Here is a 19866-nt window from a genome sequence, read left to right on the forward strand (position 1 = left end):
CGTGTTTATCTGAATTGGAAAGCCCGGCTGACCCTAGCACGAATTCTGGGGAAAAGTTTCACCGACAGGGACCCGCTGCTGATGTTCAGGCGCTTTTCTATTCAGGCGGCCCAAGCGTTTCCGCGTCTGCCCTAGGAAACGCAATTTCGACTCATTTGAGCGTATTCGGTCCATGGCGAAGGCGCGGACCGCCGGAGTCTCGAGAGGAGAACCTTGAAAAGAAATCATTTCCTTCCATCGATGTTCTCGCCTTTCTTTCCTTAGTCACGACAGCTCGGACGAAGCGTTGGTCTGCCGCCACAACCTTAAAAAAGCCACGGGCACTCGAGGTTCTCTGCTTGGGAACGCCATAATATTACCCCCACCAAAAAGTTGAAAAAGCGATAGGTTGGAAGACGAGCAGGGATACGAGGTGGCGGTTATTCCCCTTGCATAGAGGGAAAAGTTTACGCCATAAAAATCCGCGCGACATTATCACTATCCGCACAGTAAAGAAGAACTATATTTGTGACGGCTTTAATCACCGTGTATTTCTTACACATGGGATTCTGGCACCCTCATTATGTATGTTTTACCGGCTAAGCGGTTTACCGCGTACGGGAGACAAGTACAGAGAAGGAAAAAAAATAGCTCGGGAATGGTGTGACTCCAACTGCATTTCTTTTAATTTGCAGTTGACCAGTTCAATTATACCTTACAGACACAAAATCAAAAATCACCGAAAGCATAGGCGTTGCCCGTCGATCGACATATAAAAATTAGTCTTGAAAACTCCACCGCGGCCCGGGCCTGTTTTTCGGATGGAGGCGAAAAGAACAAACAAGAACGTCTCTTTCCGCAAGAGATTTCGGTAGTCTTTAAAGGGACTCTGCAACACTTCCGATAAACGCTTCCACTCTTTCCTTCGCGTCTGGAAGCAATGTAGAAAGTATAGTTATCGCCATCATGGAGTGGCACTGCGCGATTTGCTAGTTGCAGCAGACACGCCTCCCGTTTCTGCTTTGCTTTTGTGGCTTTCTTTTTAATGTGGCTATCGAACGCGTTCATTGCTGCAACTGAGGGAAAGCCGGCCAATAGCCGCTACATCGCTGTAATGACGTAATTCGAGCGGTCGAAGATCGCCAAGATCGGAAAAGAGCGAAAAATATTTTCACCAACTGTCTAAGTTATGGACAGAGTCGTAATTTTTGGCTGAGGTACTTTGTCACCCCTAATCTAAGTACTGGGTGTGTTCGGTGACTACGTTCTGCTAGCATTTATGATTTCGAAAAAAAGCTGAAAAAAGTATTGCAGGGTCTTTTTAAAGTAGCCAAGGGGATCTAATTAGTCGTAGCCTTCCAGCGAGTAAAACCGCAAATTTTACGATGAGTTTCCTCCATTTTAATTTGTAAGACAGGCACAAGCTCGCACAGAAAAATCCACTAGGCATGGCTGCCCGCCTCAGTCGGCTTGGCGGTGGGAAACACGGGAAGAGAAACAAGCGTTAGATGCAGCAGCAGTGTGTGGATGAGTCAGTTTCCGAAACCACGTTCAGGTGCTTGCAGGGAGTGACGGAAGGGAAATATTTACGCACAGCCGAGGTGCATACCCACTGGGCGCCGCGGAATCTCCTTAGTAGCCGATCTTCTACCAGCAGCACGTTCTTCTTTCGCCCCGCTTTCAGGTCCTCTCCGAGCAACTACAACGACGTGAAGCTGAAGCTGCTACAGGAAGGCGGCCTTGAGTTCCGCGACGCGGACATGCTGTACCCGGCCGACCCGTCGGCGCAGGTCATATCGTACGCGGCCGGGCCGCTGCAGCCGCCTCACGACGACGTCTACGGTTCGACGCAGCTGGGCGCCATCATGGACCTGCAGCAGCAGCAGCAGCCGCAGCACGTCCAGGCCGCCCAGGTCCACGAGCACGAGCCTAAGAAGAAGAGTGAGTACATGCCCCGCCATCCTTTCTTCACGGGCGCACAGCCGGTGTGCAGGACGCACTTCTGATAAGGCGACCACGAGAATTGCGCTGCTTCATGCTGCTGGATAACGCTGCTGACCACGCTTCCCTAGCTGCGCGATCACTAAAACGACCAGCGACGCAGAGTAGCGAGGTCAGCTTGTCTGCCCTCCATCGGCGCATAAAGACGACCCGCAAATTCCCCAGTGTTAATTGTGTAAGTAAGAAAGACGTTCCTCGCTTCAAGTTGATTTTCGAGATTTCTTCCACACCGCCGCACAAAGCAGGGAGGAGAGGAAAGTTCTTTTTTTTTTGTAGCTTGTACACAGGGCGTAACGGAGGGCACAGGGGGAAAGGGGGGGGGGGGGGGGGAGCGATAGACGCGTGCAGAAGCGGCTTCCCAAGCCAGCATGGCCGCCGGAGCGGAGGATACCTTCACTGATCCACGTGTGGCGCTCTAAATAAAGCTGCACACATACAGGCTCCATAAAACTAAATTCAACATCCGGGGTTTTACTCGCTGAAGCTACTAACCTGAGATACAAGGCGGGCCTCTACGGGAGGGGCACTGTTGATGAAGCCACCTGGAGGTAACTTCAATGTGAGCCTAAATCTCCTGTGCACGGAGTTTACCAGCGACAGCGGTCACTAAAATCTGGCTTCGCACCGGCCATTCACCGTGCAAGCCGTATACCGTCAATTTAAAGTTTGTAAATGCGGCTTCACTGCACGCATAAATGTGTGAGAAAAAGCCAACTTCTTAAAGTAGTAGGGTCTTTGCAGAAAAGCGAACTTTACGCACATGACGTGGTTTAAAAGAAGCCAAGTGCCAGAAGAGCATTTCGACCCAAACTCCCGTCAGTGTTGCACTCCAACAGCACAACAGCATACTAAAAGCCACCTCCATTAAATTATTTCAATAGAAAAGCAAATCTCACAGTTAATAAAAAAAACGGTGAGTAGGGATGGCCAGTGCCAGTGTGCGTCAAGGCGCCTCAGTCGTGATGTTGCAAAAATATCGGCCGTTACTTGCAGTACTTCCGAACAACGTTATTCACTGCATTTTTGGTGGCTTTTTTTTTGTAATCGCAGCTTTCAGCATGCTTTTTCTGGTAGCTATCTCAGTCATGTCGGCGACATGACACTGTCTATTTATGTCCTTTGTGGCTGAGGACATATTTACCTAATTTTATTCCAAAAATGGGAATTTCCACTTACAGGAACTGGCTAACGGATTTCGGAATGCAGGGCGGCGTTACAGATAAGCCACCAGTTATGCGCGAAAAGCGCTGCTCGCGTACATTTCCAGCCGGAGTCCTATTAATCCTTGTAAGTCTATGCCGCAAAGCGCGCAAAATTTGCCCCGGTGAAATTACCATAGAATGGGATGTATGCATACCCCCAGGAAGAAAAACTGTCCATCCGTGCGCGCGTAAGTCGTGTATCCGATTCCTGGCTGAAAGGCTGTATTATGACTGTCGTTTGATTTATTCATATCCATCGTTATACAACACATAATGTTTCAGGAGACGATGTCTTCAGTATGTTTAGCATACCTCAGTTACGTTCCTGTACTTTTAGTTCGCGGAGTTGGACGCATAAGTGACGAACGATGAAAAGGCGGCACACGAGGGCGTTGTCTACTTTTGCGGTAAACTTTGCAAAGTACAGAAGACCAATCACACCAATCCCTTATGTTACTGCAGTTTTACTTTCTAAAACTGTGAGCACGGCTGAAGTTTGGTGAAGATGCCGGACTAATGCGCTCCCTGACAAGCACTATTAGCAGCAGCATTTGAGAGCGTTTTCCAGTAATAAGACGGGAGTCACTTACACATATAATATGTGCGGGGAAAGATTTCGATACCGTGCGTTCAGAGGAACGTATTTGTGCTTCTATGGATGGGTGTTTGCGTGTGCATGCCTACACACGGCTTATCTGTCTTCACCATTGTATATCAATTCTTGCAAAACTGGCATTCACCGAAAGTTTGTAAATATTAATAATCACTTAAACCTTTTCGATCTCTGACGTAACGTTTCTCTAAGCATGATATTCACCATCCTGATTCTCATTAGGTGACCACTTTTAAGAGTCGAACGATGCTGCCGATAGTGGCGGACAACACGGGGGGGGGCAATGGGGGAGGGAGGATGCGGGCACTCTGGGCATGGGATTAGAAGTGTAGCATGCTTATGACACGGCCATTGTAGCTTCGGTAATTCTAGTGCACGCTCTTGAGGGCGGGTGACGAACCCCCCCCCCCCCCTCCCCCCCCCCTCCACTTGAGTCCGCGCAAGGTAGCCAGCGATCTCAGTAAGTCTAAGCCGCTCCTTGGCGGGTACGCGTGCCCGGCAGCACGGCTCTTCCGCGGCTGTATCGCGGCATTGCATCCTTGCCTGCAATATGTTCCCTCTGCCCGCATCAAACTACGTCCGCTGCTGCCGACGACTGAATCTGGACCTCATGGTTAGTATGTATACGGAACCTCTTTGAAGGTGCCTTAGTCCACGCCTGCGTGAATCCACGAGGGCGCACCCACGAGCCGACGTCTGACGTGCGGCGTTGCCTCTGTCCCAGTCGCATCTCCGTCCGGGGATTCACGCACGGTTGGACAGCAGCGCATCTTTGTAGTACGCACGGGCGAGGTTACCGCCACCGCCAAGTATGCCACATTGCGCAGTGGGCTAGAACCGACCGTTTTCACGCTCGCTAACCGTAACGCCTTGCCTCTCTGCCCTGCCGCTCCCTCCACGCCCCCCCCCCCCCCCCCCCTTTTTTTTTTTTTCTGGTCCATCTTTGCTCTCACCCCCCCGACTCAAACATCATTTCGTCTCTAAACAGATTCCCTTCATGTTGTCACCGGTCCCCTCCTCGCCTGCCACCCCCCCCCCCCGTCCCTAAAATCCACGCTGCTCCATTTTATTATTTTTTTTTTTTTCACCGATGCCTCGCTTTTTGAACAGCAGTTCGGCCCCGTGCATTTCCTTATACGCAAACGCTATCACCAAAGCTCCAATACGATTAGAAGACTTCGGACAGAGCAACAAGCACAACCAACGATACTTCTAAGTATCACGTGACTTCTAAATATCTTAATAATCATCAGCAGTACGTATGCCCCCTGCAGGATCAAGGCCTCTCCCGTTGACTTCTAACTGCATGCTCTGCCTTGCGCTATCCGAATATATTTTTGCCACCCGATTTCCGTATTTTCTCCCTCCATCGAGTTATCGGACTTGTCCTTTTAGTCCAGTCTCTCGGTAGCCACTCCATTACCCTGGTAAGTTTACCGGTTGTCAGCTGAGCGCATTGCATGTCTATCCCAGCTACAGTTCTGATTATATGAGCTACAATATCTTGCACCCGAGTTTGCTCCCTAATCCAAAACACTTGTTTCCTATCCCTATGCGTTACACCCTATCCTTCCTTTTTCCATGGCTCGTTGGGCAATCCCAAGTTTTATTTTGAGGTATATAGTAAGTTTCTGCCTCATAAGTCGTCATCTACTGTTCATTACTTCAGATTAATGTACATACGTACGTACGTACGTACGTACGTACATACATACATACATACATACATACATGCGTACATGCGTACATGCGTACATGCGTACATACATACATACATACATACGTACGTACGTACATACATACATACATACATACATACATACATACATACATACATACATACGTACATTCATACATACGTACATACATACATACATACATACATACATACATACATACATACATACATACATACATACATACATACATACATACATACATACATACATACATACATACATACAAAACAGGTATTCTATAATGATAAATCCCGTTCCACATCCCTTTAAGAGCTACCCCTCTGTCTACAACCCCACACCTCCATTTCTGTTCGCCTGGTTTTCATGATAGCTCTTTGAAAGCACATGCTTAACGTGACCGCATTATACGCCTTTGCGATAAAATCTTGCCCACGCTGTGACAACGTACTGCGGGCATACGTTTCCCTCTGCGCGACGTCACACAGAGTCATACTTTTTTCGACCCAATCGTGCGTCGGGCCCATTTTGTTATTCGTCAAGATCCAAAGGTGCCCGGCGAAGGGGTGGGGGTTCCCATCCCCTTGCCACTACAGTGCGGGGTAACAAAAGCTCCCATCAATACACCACCAGTTCTTATCGGATGGGGTCCTTTTGTCAACGACGCACGACTGAGAAAGTATACCTGTCTCTTGATTGTTGGCATACGAAACCGCGCGCCACTTGTCTGAGCAGGCGATCTGTCTGTCGACAGTCGAAGTATTGTAGAGTGGCGCGCTGTCGGTCCTTGGATCTCCCTGACCTCAATACCGTCCCGCTCAAACGCTTTTCGCTGATACTTCCGGAAAGTTCTCGACTTCGATTGCTGGTGTGAGTTAGCAAAAAGATACGAATGCGGACGGCTTTTTGTGAGTGGAAAGAGAGACAAAAATAACTGCGAAAGATTTAACAAAAATCTCTACGCCAGACCATTACCTGCGATCCGTTCAGCTGTCTATTTTTTGTACCCACTTCTCCGCTTTGGTGCACTTTTTTAATCACAGTTGTATACGACCCGTGTTGGCGAAAGGGCAGCTAATTTAGGGGAAGCTTTGTGTGCTCCAAGTGACCGTTAAGAGCTTGCCATTGAAGCTGCACCCTTGTAAAGCATAGTTGGCAGGGAATATTTTGGATTAAAAAAGAAACAAGAATTAGTAGATCGAGAAAAAAAAATGGTGGAGAGTCTGGGAAAGCTGATCAGTGAGCAGCAAGGGTGCAGTTAGCTCCGGCACAAACATGCCAAGCCTCCTTGCTTGACGCCCTGGTCACGCGTCTCGGTTCCTTTAGTGGGTCCTGTTTTTTTATTTTTCCATTACATACATATATATATACAATCTATGAGAACGGAGGGGCGGACGTCCAATGCACGCCACTGACAATTCTACGGACAATTCTTCTCACGATTCTTGGAAGGCTCTAGCATCTTCGTGGACCCGTCTCCATGAGCAGGCATCTCGGAAGGAGCTCACAGGCTAACCTTTTAATCTCGTCGCCGTATGGTTTGCTCCGAAAGTTACTTTGTCGCAACACGCTACCAAATGTCATTTATAGAATTTTAAATAGGCCGATACTGAACTGAAAACTACTCATGAAGACGAAGATGCCGATATATATGAGCCTTTTACGCAGCCCGCAAGGTATCTTCCCTCAGTTTGTCACTTTGCTAAGAACACACCGCGCCAAGTAAAAAATAAAAATGAAAAGAGCAATCCCCCGTTGTGCGGGCTTTAATTACCTATTCGGCTGTTTCCCAAGTTACCACCTTTCGGCATGTGCAGAATAAGACAAAATAGGCTGCGGCTTTCATCGAAACTATGCTCGACGATACACGTTACTTCAATTATGCTCAATATAGTTACAGCAGCGGCGGTTGAAATGTTGTTGCACGATTCTTACGAACTGTGGAGAGACAAAAGTACAAGAAAAACAAACCTTGGGTCTGTTTGCCATCGTTTATGTCGGCGAAGGGACTTTCGAGACAACGGGTGCTTTGTACGCAGATGCAGCGGTCAAGTATGTGCATGAACGTTTCTCGCACGTCTCGCGATGGCTTACGGGGCATTTCAGCTGCGTCCTTTCGTGAAACACAGTATGCAGCTTCGCTTGACGTAGGGCGAAATGAGCACATAATTGAAAACGAATCACATCGGCATATAAGAGCACACATAACCCGCTCTTGCTATTCAGAAGCTAACTAGACATGCGATGAAGGGGGCGGGGTGGATCCTTTTCTCGACTGCAGAGAACAACATGAACTTCTGCCTATCATTACGTCGTTCTTTTTTTTCTGTTTGATATGCAGCAACAATAAAAGAAAAGTTAGTCGAATAAGACGTCGAGGTATCCCTCCTTCGCAGTAACGATACCAAGAAACTCGACAACCTTGTCCCTGATGGTCGTTATCGCAACGCCCTTCGTGCGCGTAGACCTTTCCACCCGCATACCTAAGGACCATGCAGCACAGCCATACCGGTAATTTCTTAAATGTGTCGATATATTTGGAACGCATTTTCTTGGGCGTGCGAGATTTTTATTCTCAGCGAAAGAAGAACGGGTACGAGAAGGGATCGTCGCCGTTCAAGATACACATAGTCACGGCTATACCACGGGCAAATCATGTTCGACGTAACCCAGCCGCGTGTCTTACGCGCGGAGCGGAATTCGCGTCTGCTATCAGAGGGGCTTCCCACCCTTGGGCCTCCACGCGGCAGGTCAGGCAGTAGTAGCGCGTGTGAGGAGTCTCCGTCCGCGGGGAGAGACAGCTGTCCTTCACGAACAGTACACAGCGCTGCCAGAGCGCAGTGCCGCTTAGCGGGCACGCTGCAGCGTCGGAGGCGAAGCAAGCGGCAGAAGCGATCGGGAGGGGGCGAGAGGCTATCGCCGATCGGAGGGAAGACGCACCGCTGTTGGGCCGTTTCTCGCAGCGGCCGTTAAATACCGGGTCCATCGGGATGACAGGCGCAAAAATCGTAGCGGCCGTTTGGTTTTTTCCCGAGGGAGGCCCGCAGCGCCCCGAGGGTCAGCGACACCGGGCCACGGTGGCGAACGCGCAGGGCCTCCATTAGAGGCCGCCGCTCTTCCTCGCCGCTATAACAACAGGTGTTCCGGCTGGGCCCGAGCGCGCGGCGGAAGCCCAAGGAGGAGAGCGGCCGATTGAAAGAGGGGCTTCCAACCTTTTACTCCCCGAGGACTGCAATTCGGCCGCACTCCTGACAGTGCGTGAGAAAGTTTATTTTGATAGGGGAATGGCCGGTGCGCCATGCGTCGGCCGGGCCTTGGCTCGGGCGGAGTTTTAATAAGCCCTTCTCGCAGCCGCTTATTCGCATCCTCCTTTTTTTTTTTTTTTTTTCCGTCGACGGACGGGGCACATGCCGCTCTTCCGGGCAGGCGGCGGCGCGATATGCACAAGCGGGTCGCACCGCTGCGGGTCCGGGGTGAAAGCGCGCCGCCAGAAGCGCAGAAATGCTAGGCTGGCACCCAGATCATTTCTTCCTCCTCCTTTTTTTCATCCCCTGCCACGTGCTTTGATACGTGCGCCGCAGTTCGATCTTTAAAAGGCAGGGCTGGGTGCTCTGTGTTTTCTCTAAACCCGCCGAGGCCCGACGTGCCCGCAACGGGATCCGCCCAGCGACAAAAGTATACACCGATCTGCGACAAGCGCCAGCGAGGCGGAGGATGCGAGAAACACTTTCAGTGTGCATACAGTGCCACGGCGATGCGGGCGGCGTGATCGTGACCGCCAACTCACGTCTCGAGCCACCCCTGGGGCCCCTTGGGTGCGTCACGACCAGAATGCGGAAATACCATCCGTCATGGTCCCGTCGGTTCGGGAGCGCGCTGCGAAACGCCAGGAAACCTGGCGGATCGAATGTGCTAACTAGGAGCTAAGTGCCCATGTCATCCGCAGTTGTTCTTAGTCTCCGCTCTTGGCGCGTCAACGCCACTTAATAGCCACCTTCACGCCGATTTGTCAGCTGTTAGGGCATTCGGCCATCCATTCCGACAGTCGCTTCTTTCGCTGATCACCGCACACGTTCCGCCACACACCTCGCCTTCTTTGTCGCAACCGACGCCAGATTGCCTCAGCATTATAATATGTGATGCCAGCGGGGCAAAACGTGTCGACCATTCCGTCTTGCGTTATGTATAAGCCCACCAAGCTAGCCAAATCTTCTTTGCAATGTTTGAGCCCATGTTTCCGCTTTAAATATTTCGTGTTTTTTTGTTACTGGGGGGAGAACAAGACTCTCAGCGAATTATCACTCGTGCTTTAACATCTGTCTTCTAAAACACTGCACTGCAATATTTTTTGTCCCACTTCTTGAGAGTTAGCTAACAAAGAAGGTAAAAAAACAAAGCACCGGTTGCTGGTCCGTTCAGTTCTGTTTTACAGTCAGACGAGGAAAAAAAAAACGCGTCAACGTTTCAAACAGGAAGGTTGTCTTTGCTGATCCCACTCGTTAAAATTGTATGATCGGGATGTTCGGGAACACACAAATCAGGGAAATGATAGAGGAAGGGATTCGTAGTTTATGTATTCAGCGTTTTCACATCACAACATTTGCATTCCTTTTTATCCAGATGCCTCAAGTTGGCATAATTTTTATAGGAGGCACCCGCTGGAATTTCTAAGGAGTATGAGTACTGATCTTTTTACAAAAAGCGAAACATTCCAATTCGGGTTATAATCCGCGAAGCTACCTGTTCGCCATGAGGCGCACCATAGTGGAGGCCTACGGAGTAAAGTGGGTCAGCTGGGGTTCTTTTTCTTTTAATTCGACAGTTTGGTCTGCAGCATATTATACGGAGGAGCAGAGTGTGGTTAGATGTACTGGAACAAATCGTTCTCAGCGATGAAACCTAAGAGGCTGCGATGATGTGGCCTTAATGTATGTGGAAACTAATTACACAAGGTCTTTTTTGTCCGTTTCGCCGGCATCAGAAGGGAACTCTAATCCGCCGCAATGGCTGAGGCGTTGTGCTGCTGAGCCCAAGGACGTGGGTTCGATTTCCGGCCACGGCGGCCGCTTTTCTGGTGGAGGCGAAAAACGAAAAGTCCCGTGTGTACGATACTTCGGCGCACGTGTTAAAGACCCCCAGGTGTTCAAAATTAATCCGGAGCCCTCCACTACGGCGCGCCTCTACGCCTGCGTTGCGTCGGTGCGTTAAACTTAACAATCAATCAAATCAAATCAGAGGTGCACTCTGCATCTTACGAGAAGAACTGGGAATGAACAAACAACTGACCGTTTCTTACCGTTATTTCAAAAGCTGGGCATAGCAGGTAACATTTGTACAGATAGTTTTTCGCAAACCATGAACTGCGATGTTCAGTGAGTGCTTATTATTATTTTTTTTATTTACCGAACGTTCGTTTTGCTTATTCTTGAAATGGCGAGAATTTCTACGTCAGTGAGGTCACGCATTATCCGAATTTTCAAGAATGTTAAGAATTATGACAAGAATTGCACGCGTAAAGGTAACTACAAATAAGCACTCTTAACGATTGTGGGTGGCAGTTGTTCTTGGCCACCACAGCGATCGAGTGACTGGCTCCAACCCCTCCGTATACGTTCAGCAATCGGTATCACTCAACATTATAGGCCCAGATCCACCGTGCCGCAACAAGGGATGCAATCCGGCGTTCGTTTTTCATACAAATAGCGAGGGAATCCTGTTCCATAGAAGTTCTACCAGAAGGACTGTTCTACCATCTAGGGCTGCACGATGGACGACCCGTACTGCTCGAAGGAATAGTAGCTCAGGAAGAAGCTGCACTGCTGAGCCCAAGGATGAGGGTTTGATCCCGTGTGCTGCGGCCCTTATTCTGATGGAGGAGTACGACGAAGACGCCAATGTGTCGCGATTTCGGTGCGAGTTAAAGATTCCCGGGTGAGCCTTCCCCGACGGTGTGCCTCACAGTCCATGTGTAGCTTCCGCGCGTAAAACCCCGAAAAAATGTTTTTTTTCCCCCTCGTATAAATAATTCCGGATAAAGACCTAGCAGCCCGAAGAAGGAAATCTCAAAGGTTGGCGAAGAAAGGCGTGCCCGATGACACGTCGTTTCCCCGCGTAACCTGCGGCCGAGACATATGGAGGCGCGTGTAAAATAACATCCCCATTGGCGCCTCCTCCTCCAAGCCACCTGGCATACACGGTGCGCCTTGGCGCCCATTTTTGAGTATATACGCGACCCAAATCCAGTATCTCGCCTGTCGCCGAGAACGCGCTTCTACGCCATGGCGTTCGGGGGGATTGGAAAATGGCCCGTCAAACACGTCGGTGAGCGCCTCAAACTTGGCGAAGCTCCTGCTCGAGAGACCTCTTTTGGTTCGGTGTGATGGGGCGCGCGCGAGGTTTATCGCCGAGGCTGCTCTTCACAAACACGCCCAGGGAGAATCGGTCCATCGGCACATTGCGTCGTCGGCGCGCCGCCACCAGTGCCGGAGCCCGGGTGAGCCGCGAGGTGGGCGGAGAACAAACACGGGGCCCCGCGCGGTTCCCGGGGCTGCGCAGGTCCTTCAACCTGGCACGGGCCGGCCGAACGACGACAGCCTTATCTCGGGCGCCGCCGAAAATTGGCGGGGGTGTCCGGAAAAAAGGAGGAGGCGCGCAGCTTCCCGGACAGCAGCGGTGGCCGCACGATGCCCACTCGCTCAGCGCAGCAGGACGAGCGGCGGCTCGCTGCGTGTAATGGGCGCCGGAGAAGACAGAACGGCCAAGAACAGAGCCCGCGGCGCAGGAAGCGAATCACGGTAGCCGGCCACGGAGGGAAGAAGCAAAAAAAAAAAAAAAAAAGAGGCGGGCAAAAGCAGCGGAGACGAATTTTCCCCGCCGATTGTTCTTTTCGGGGCGGCAAGCGCTGTGAGTGCGTGCGTGTGTGTTTATACGCCACACACTCAGCACGCCGAGCTTCCGTTCTGGCGCGGAAAGACGTCGCCCCTCATTCGCCCTCTCTTCTCTTTGCCGGGAGGATGGTATTAAAGGGAATCAGCATGGCAGCAGGTAGCAGTGGGCCGCCATTCGCAGGGAGGGAGGGGGGCAGCAGCTTTACTCCATTAAAGGCCATTACGTGAATGAGCCCATACGCCGTCCCGGAGTGTACTACTCGTTCGCGCAGAAGTGCACCTTTTTGCGCGTGCTCTTCTCTGCTGCAGCAGTGACGGCACCCTGTTTATAGAGAACCCTGAAAAGCGGAAGACAGCAGACGGACGAAGCAGCGCACAGAGACGACAAGCCATGTGGTGTAAGACAAAAATCTAGAGGAGTGCGCCATGTCGTGCGTTCGGGAACAGGCAAGATCGCTTACGATGGCACAGTCTTACCCTTTGCGACAAAGTGATGCAGGGTTCTGTGCAAGGGCGCGCATGACTCCTAGGACTGAACTCATGCACTTCAGAAACAGTCCCAATAAAGTCCCTGTGTTCAGCCAAGTCATGCATCGTCGTCGTGAACGTAGGAGAACACTTCCATCGCAGTTTTAAACCTCGCCCGCATGCATGTGGACGTTCACAAGCTTAGTAGCTTAGCCCATCATCCGTTAGCTTCCTAGTCTTTAACTGAAACAACCATGTCCGATGTGAGGTTCATGGCTGCTTTCAGCAAAGCCACACTTGAAGGCTCAATCGAGGCAGTGCACTTACGGTAGTTCGTGCGGGTAGTTCGTGCCTACGGTAGTTCGTGCCTTAGTGCAGGAAAATGCGGGCAGTAAAACAGAGTCCAGAACGCAATGTCAGAGCGGGTTTGTAGCATGTTCCGGCCTCGACAGCGATAGCCCCTCAGTAGGCGGGCGCCTGAAGTCTTATTACGAATGGGCCACGCACGCACGGGATCTCGGTGAAGTGAAAGAAGGAAGCAGGCCGGCAGGCAGCGGAGCAACCGAAACTGCCTGCCTCGCTGTCAGCAGTGCCGGGCGTCCTCATTATAGCCCAAAAGTGCGTAAGCCACGGCGGCTGTTAACCCTTCCAGGGAGGAGCGCCGCCTGCGTAAGTTACGTACTCCCGGGGCCCCGTCCACCGCCGCCGCTGTTTCGCGCGAAGCAGCGCCAGCGTGAGTCTCGCTTTGACGGATGGCTGCCTGGTGACAAATTTACGTCCCTCAAGAGCGGACAGCGACGCTACGCCACCGCTCGCTCCTCTCGCTGCCGGTTCCCGGCTGCCGCCGCCGCCGACTAGACACCGTGGGATCCGCGGGCATCTTCCTGTCTTAGCAACCCACCGCAGTCGCGAAAGCGATGTTCGCATGCGCCGTCGGAGACGTAAAAGCTCAAACGAAAACGAGCCCCGGAACCGGCGAGATGCGGCACCGACTGCCAACAAACAAAATGTGCGGGAGGGGCGCTTCGGGGGGAAACGCAAAATAAAAGCTCTGCTGCTGGCGTGCGAAGGGAAGAGTTGCGGGCACGCGCCTTATTATTTCTCGCTTGTTTGTTGAGGAGGCCTCTGTTCGTTTCCATCAGCGTGGTGCCACGCACTCCGGAAGCGGAGCTGTCGCCGATCGAGGCACCTGTAGAGAGCTTCCGCTTATTGTGCGCGCATTGCGCTGGGCCCCTCTCGCACGCGCGCTGTGTGTGTGTCCCCCGCCGAGGAGACCGCGGCTGCTCACACTCACTCACGTATCCTGTTCGGGCCAGCAAAAACAAGCGGCCTCAGCCTTCGCACCGTGGACGCAGCAGCGCCAGAAGCGCTAGCGCGATCGAGACTCAGCTGGGCGAGAACATCTCGCTTCAGAAGCGACCACACGGTGTACGGCTATCGTAGCGCGATCTTGTAGCTCTCTTACTTTATTATCTACGTGTGATATGGCAGCCAAGGTAAAAATGTATAAGCGCACAACCTGTCTTTTTGTCTCGCAGACCTATAGCAACAATGCTAGTCTTAGAAAAAATTGTAGAAACTCTCCAGTGGGCGTTGTCGGATAGTAGACGTAAGCACCCTTGCCATGGGCTTATCTCCGCACATACGCCTTTACGTATTCTTGCCTTGGAGGCCCTTGGACTTAGTACCTTTTATTACAAGGACTTCTTAAAGCATATAAGGAACTTGATTAATGAAGGCTCCAGGGGCTTTTATTATAACCCCGTGTGGCCCACGGGTACCCACAGAGCACATGATTACACTCTCGCGTAACGAACGGGCATGCAGTTATGTTTGGGCAAGTTGCCTAGGAATGCTGATGCATTAAAATAAAAATAATGCAGATGGGGAAGTGAACACGCCATATCAAAGAGCCAACTCGGGCGGAAGACGCTATAGCACAAATTAAGAAGTAGTAGACTTGAGCTGAGCACGAAAAGCTGAAAACGGAGAACCGTTTGACCATCAGGGTAACAGTATGGCTGAGAAGATTAACTGAGTGGAATGATGATGACAGCAGAAAACTCAGAGGCAAGGAGTGTACTAGGGCATCGGAACACTTGAGGGGCTGGAAGAACATCGCAGCGAACACAAACGGGCTGGTGGTGGGATGATGATGATGATGTTGAGGCAGGTGGACATCTTGTTATTGATGCATTCAAGGTTGCTTGCCACGGACATACTTTTTTTCTGGTGCATTTTTGTCTTTGTTTCAAACTGTATAACTGAGTATAACTTCTCAATCAGCATAACGTAGCTGTCAAAGCAAGAGCTCCGCCTATCACATTAGGTCTTCACATATAACGGTCATGCTCCAACGAAGCGTCAGATGTGTGCGCCTTTCGAATAACCAGGACTGGACTTACGCTCTTCCTGTCACCGTTCTACGTACGACGGTGCCTGCAGGGCAGACAAACGAATGAACGCAGACAGACTGGCTTGTGAGATTCGAGGAGCCGAGCAAGCAAAAGAAAAATACCTCCCAAGTAACCGAACCAGCGAAGACCGCAAGCGTGTCACAGCGGCGCACGCAGCGAACGCGCAGCCACCGCTGCGCTCGCGCTTCCAGGCCCCGAAGAACGCCATTCACAAGCCCGCACGCACATTTCGGGGCGCTGACCAGGAGCGGATGTGAGCGTCGGCCGCCTGGCACGGACCGGCGGACATTCTGCGCCGCCGCCGGTGCGCGCTCGTCTTTTTCTTTTCTTTTTTCCCACGCAGAAACAGCTGAGTGGAACACAAAAGCCGGAGGGGGGAGAGAGGCCGCCGCTGCCTTGATTACTAATTGTAGACCCACGTGGGTTGACGCCGAAAACGAGTTCATTCTCGTTCCTCCGCGCTTTGTTTTTACTGTTTTTCCCGCGTTTCTTCCCTTGCCCGCGCTTCCTGCGCGCGTGTGCGCTACAACGCGATTCCGACAGGAAGAGCCAAGAGTGTGGAAGAAAAATGGGAATAAAGAAGCGCGGGGCTAGGGGCAGTCCTGGGGAGTGCACCTCTTCCGTCGGAAGCAGCGCGATAATCAACCATGAAAGCGACGTAAAAGAGATGAAGGCGGCGGCAGTCCACTTCGGCCGCAATTTTACAATTTCCGTCTTCTTTGTTCCTCCGGTTTATGAGCAGAGGCGGCCAATTTAGGCGCGTTTTGTATGCGGTGCAGACGTCGTTGCTTTGCAATCAGCCAGGAACGGCTTCCACGCGTCGACCCAAAAGCGGGCATTAAAAAAGCAGTGGCACGAATCAGGTAGGTGCCGACAACGGTAGCGCCAGCACCAGTGCTTGGGCGTGCGCGTGAAGTCCGACCAAGCGGCGCTCACTTGGCTAGGTACCAAAATTTCGGACTCTGCCCACTTGCGAGTTGCTCCGATTCCGCCATGACTAGCTCGCGGTAACTCGGTCGGGTGCAGCGCGAGTCTCAGGTTTGGAGTACGCCGCTCTGAAAAGTCGGCGAACGCGAACCGACAGAGGGACGAGCGGCCAGCTCTCGACGAGCACCGTGCGCCGCGACAGGTGCAGACGCCATGTGTTGTTCTTCCCGGCGGTTTGCCCCGCCACCGGGCACGCGGTCAACGGCTGCGCGGGACCGCTCAGCTGCCGCCGTCGCTTTTTGGCACCGGATGTGGCCCCTGTGCCACTGGCCGCCTTTTGAATGCAGATGATATCAGCGCTCCCTCTCATTGCGCGCTTTCTCCCCCTGTCCGTGCGGGTCAGCGTGGCCGCTTCATTCAAGGAGGGGGCGTGGCGCCACCGCGCACTTCGCGGAAGAGGGGCACGGTCTCGCTGCCAGCTTCCAGGCTGTGCTGGAGAACCTGCGCGTGATTGAACGTCAAGGTACGCGTGAGCATACACATAACGGCCGGAACATGGATTTGGGGAAGCTCTTCATCCGTGCGCGAAAGCCACGCGAGAGAAATGGCGCTGACGAAGGCGCCTACACTTCAGGGAGCGAATGGTGCCTGCCTGAATGACAGGAGAGCGAGACAAGGGGACAGCGGAGCTGGGTTCATCGTTGGAACGGCAGATAAATCGACCCGCCCCTCCGATGACGTCGTATTACGTCATGCCCGCTCTCGGTGCCAACGACAGCGCAACAGCGCGCTCAACGCGGGCAACACCTCCCACGCGACGCACATTTTCCTTAGTACAGATGCGTTTCTGCGAACGTTGCGGAGTGTGAATCACAACCGTTTGACTGGTGGAGCATAAAACGCACGTGACATTGATGGATGGCTCAAGAATATCCGAACTTTCCGGGGGACAATTGCGAGGAAGTGCTGCCGCGCAGTAACAAGTCGAGCTGGCTGAATGTCGACGTCTTTTCAGGCGTCACTTAGCCAGCTCGTTCGGGAACGCACCTGTGTCGTTGAAAGCCCGCCACGCAAGAGCCCATCGGCGACGTCATTGTGGAGGTGCGAGCGACCCGCGGGCGTTACACAAGTGATGACCGGGAGTCAATGCTTACGCCATGGTACAATATCCCTTGGTTGTGATGCTATGCGCAGAAAGCATAAACAAGCATGCCATGACGGGAGAATGTTTCACTTTATTGCGACATGGGCTGTAACCTAAACGTATGCTATACGAAAGGTTCAGCTGCTTTTCGGGTGTATACACGACCGAAATATTCCTCATGATGTGCACGGCTCTCGCTTCTTTCTGAAACCAATTCGTTTAAGCGTATCTGTGCGGAAATCTCTGTACTAACAAATCGATCGACAATAAAGACGCGCCATAAATCTCAACAGCTCTCTATGCATATTAAAACAAAGCTGGCTGTAGCTATTTTCGCAACGTTTCAAAGTTGCATGTATGCCAGCATTTTCCGTTGCTTGAATATGTCGCGAACAGCACTGCGTAGCACAGTCGTCGACCGTCTTAGCTGGTGCAGCGCTTTTTATCGTCTCCTACTGCTTTGGTGTAAAGCAATTTAGCCACAACTGTTGCATACACACAAAACACAAGTTAGCCTGAATGGGAGTTTCTTGGCTGGAATACGTCTTTTAAACTCCTCACGACAGGCGGCCTGCTCCCACGTTTGGTAGTATGATGGTGGAAAAACTGCCAGTTTACACCGGGGGCCACAAGCCGTCGTAAATAAGCGCATTTACCACGGTTGTACCTCTTCACAAAACGCAGTATCTGGCTGTGATTACTGCATTTGTCCTAATGGGAGTATTAAAAACTCCCACGCCGCCTCCATTTCCTTCTCCTCCTCCTTCACCCCTTCCTCCTCTACGCGTCCTTACAAAATGGCTGCCAGTTGGTGTCGTGTGTCGTGTGAGCTCCAGCGTCCCAGCGTCCCCGAAAATTTATTGCCAGTGTGAACTTGCGGCCGGACGAATGGATGTGAAGTGCTTCCCAACAACCGAAGCTCGTTGCGAACATTGTGGAACCAGCCTGGATTGACGTGCGACGGACTGCAACGTCGCCTCCGTGTCACCGACTTTCGAGCCGACGGTATACGCCAGCCAGCCGGCGCGAGGCCTAAATGCAGTGATCGCTGAGAGTGGCTCGTTAAAAACAACGTGGTTGTGCCTCTGCGAGGTGGTTGAAGGTAAGATTTTCACGTTTTTTATTGTACGCAACATTTTGGGAGACTTGTGCCCCTTCTAGCGTCAAATAAACTCAACGTGTTTCCCGCGCCACTGCACGGGCGATTCTCCGCCACTGGAGGTGAGCGTTGTGCGTGAAAGACGGCACCATGCCCGGAACGTCATTGGGGAGGCCGAACGGTGTGAAAGCAATGCGTATTTGCGCGGGTCTCGAGCGGAACACTCACTCATTCACACTCGCAAGCAGAATGAAAACTGTCCGAACTGTGGACGGCTGTTAGGTGTTTTTGTTAGGCCACTGTAGTTAGGCTGTGTCTGTGGCTTACTGGCAAGCGAGGGTGAAGTTGGCCGGTCAAACGTCGCAGGGCGGCCGCTTTTATTGAGAAGTAGGTGTGGTGCCAGCCGCGCCTGCTACGAGGAGGGTGACTGCCGCGTGCCGCCGGCGATTAATTGCTTTCACTGGACAGGGAGAAGGTCGGGGCCCCGTGGGAGCTCTCCGTACGCTAGGCGCGTGTAACTATAACCAGCAAACTCCATTCGAGGGAACATTCTGTAGAGTCGACAGACGACTGCTTATTTTATTTTTTTTTTTTGAAGGGGGGCACGCGCAGGTGTCACACCGACCGAAATTTTTCCTTAAATTTCGGTGAGGGGAGAGAGGGGCAGTGCGGGGGGTAAAACCTGAAGCTCGTTCCCAGAACACTACAGGCAAGGAAAAGAGGGAAAGGAAGCATTTTGAGAAGTTGGTCGCCACAAGGGTCGCGCACCTTTTTGAACAGCAGAACACTTCGTTTTGACGAACAAGTGAGCGCAGGTGTCTCGGACAGAAGTGCAATTTTGCGTAGGTTTAAACAAACATTCAGACATTACGGAAAGTTGGACATAAGAGTGACAAGTTCAGCGTCTTTACAGTGTCGTTTCTTTTTTTCTTTTTTTTTCAGGTCAGATGCACAATATGCTTATGTATTTGTTACCGCAGATTTAAAGCGTTTTGCTATCGCCCTAATCAATGTGCTGTTGTGGCTTCCAGAAGAACGTGCCAGGGGGTGCGGCAACGTCAGCGTTTGGGAGGCAGGTGCAAGCAAACAGCGCACCGACGACATGCTGACCTCATTGTTTGCAAATGGCTTAGATTTTTTTCGTTGAGATCTAGGAGTGTTGTAGTAGATAAAGTTCTTACCAAGATACCTTGTGTTCTCGATGTAGGTGTTTTGTTGATTCAGTGTTTTTATTGTCTTATTAACGTGTTCACACGTGTATCGTATTCATGTAATTTTTATGCAATAAATTGACTGTGCAGAAAACAAACTTTTCACGTTTCGCCATTCAACGTTTGAAGCGGAAAAAGACTAGAAATTACGTGATCCCCAACGAAAAATAAAAATGCGGCCTGTGCCCTTATTAAGAACTCCCAAATGCAGTAATAAATTC

At 51.5% G+C, this 19866-nt stretch overlaps 1 protein-coding gene across 6 annotated transcripts in view; it reads left to right on the forward strand.

Moving 5' to 3' along the window:
- Positions 1 to 19866, forward strand: part of Sv (paired box protein shaven) — a 225328-nt gene that overhangs the window by 40239 nt on the left and 165223 nt on the right. For all 6 annotated transcript variants that reach the window (XM_077677139.1, XM_077677171.1, XM_077677163.1 and 3 more), the window contains exon 2: positions 1664 to 1920. In XM_077677139.1, coding sequence (XP_077533265.1) covers positions 1664 to 1920 — 257 coding nt within the window. The remainder of the gene's footprint in view (positions 1 to 1663; positions 1921 to 19866) is intronic.

This window comes from Haemaphysalis longicornis, unplaced genomic scaffold (assembly GCF_048455015.1).
Source record: "Haemaphysalis longicornis isolate Haplotype H1 unplaced genomic scaffold, Haemaphysalis longicornis Haplotype H1 scaffold_1, whole genome shotgun sequence".
NCBI classification, from domain to species: domain Eukaryota; kingdom Metazoa; phylum Arthropoda; class Arachnida; order Ixodida; family Ixodidae; genus Haemaphysalis; species Haemaphysalis longicornis.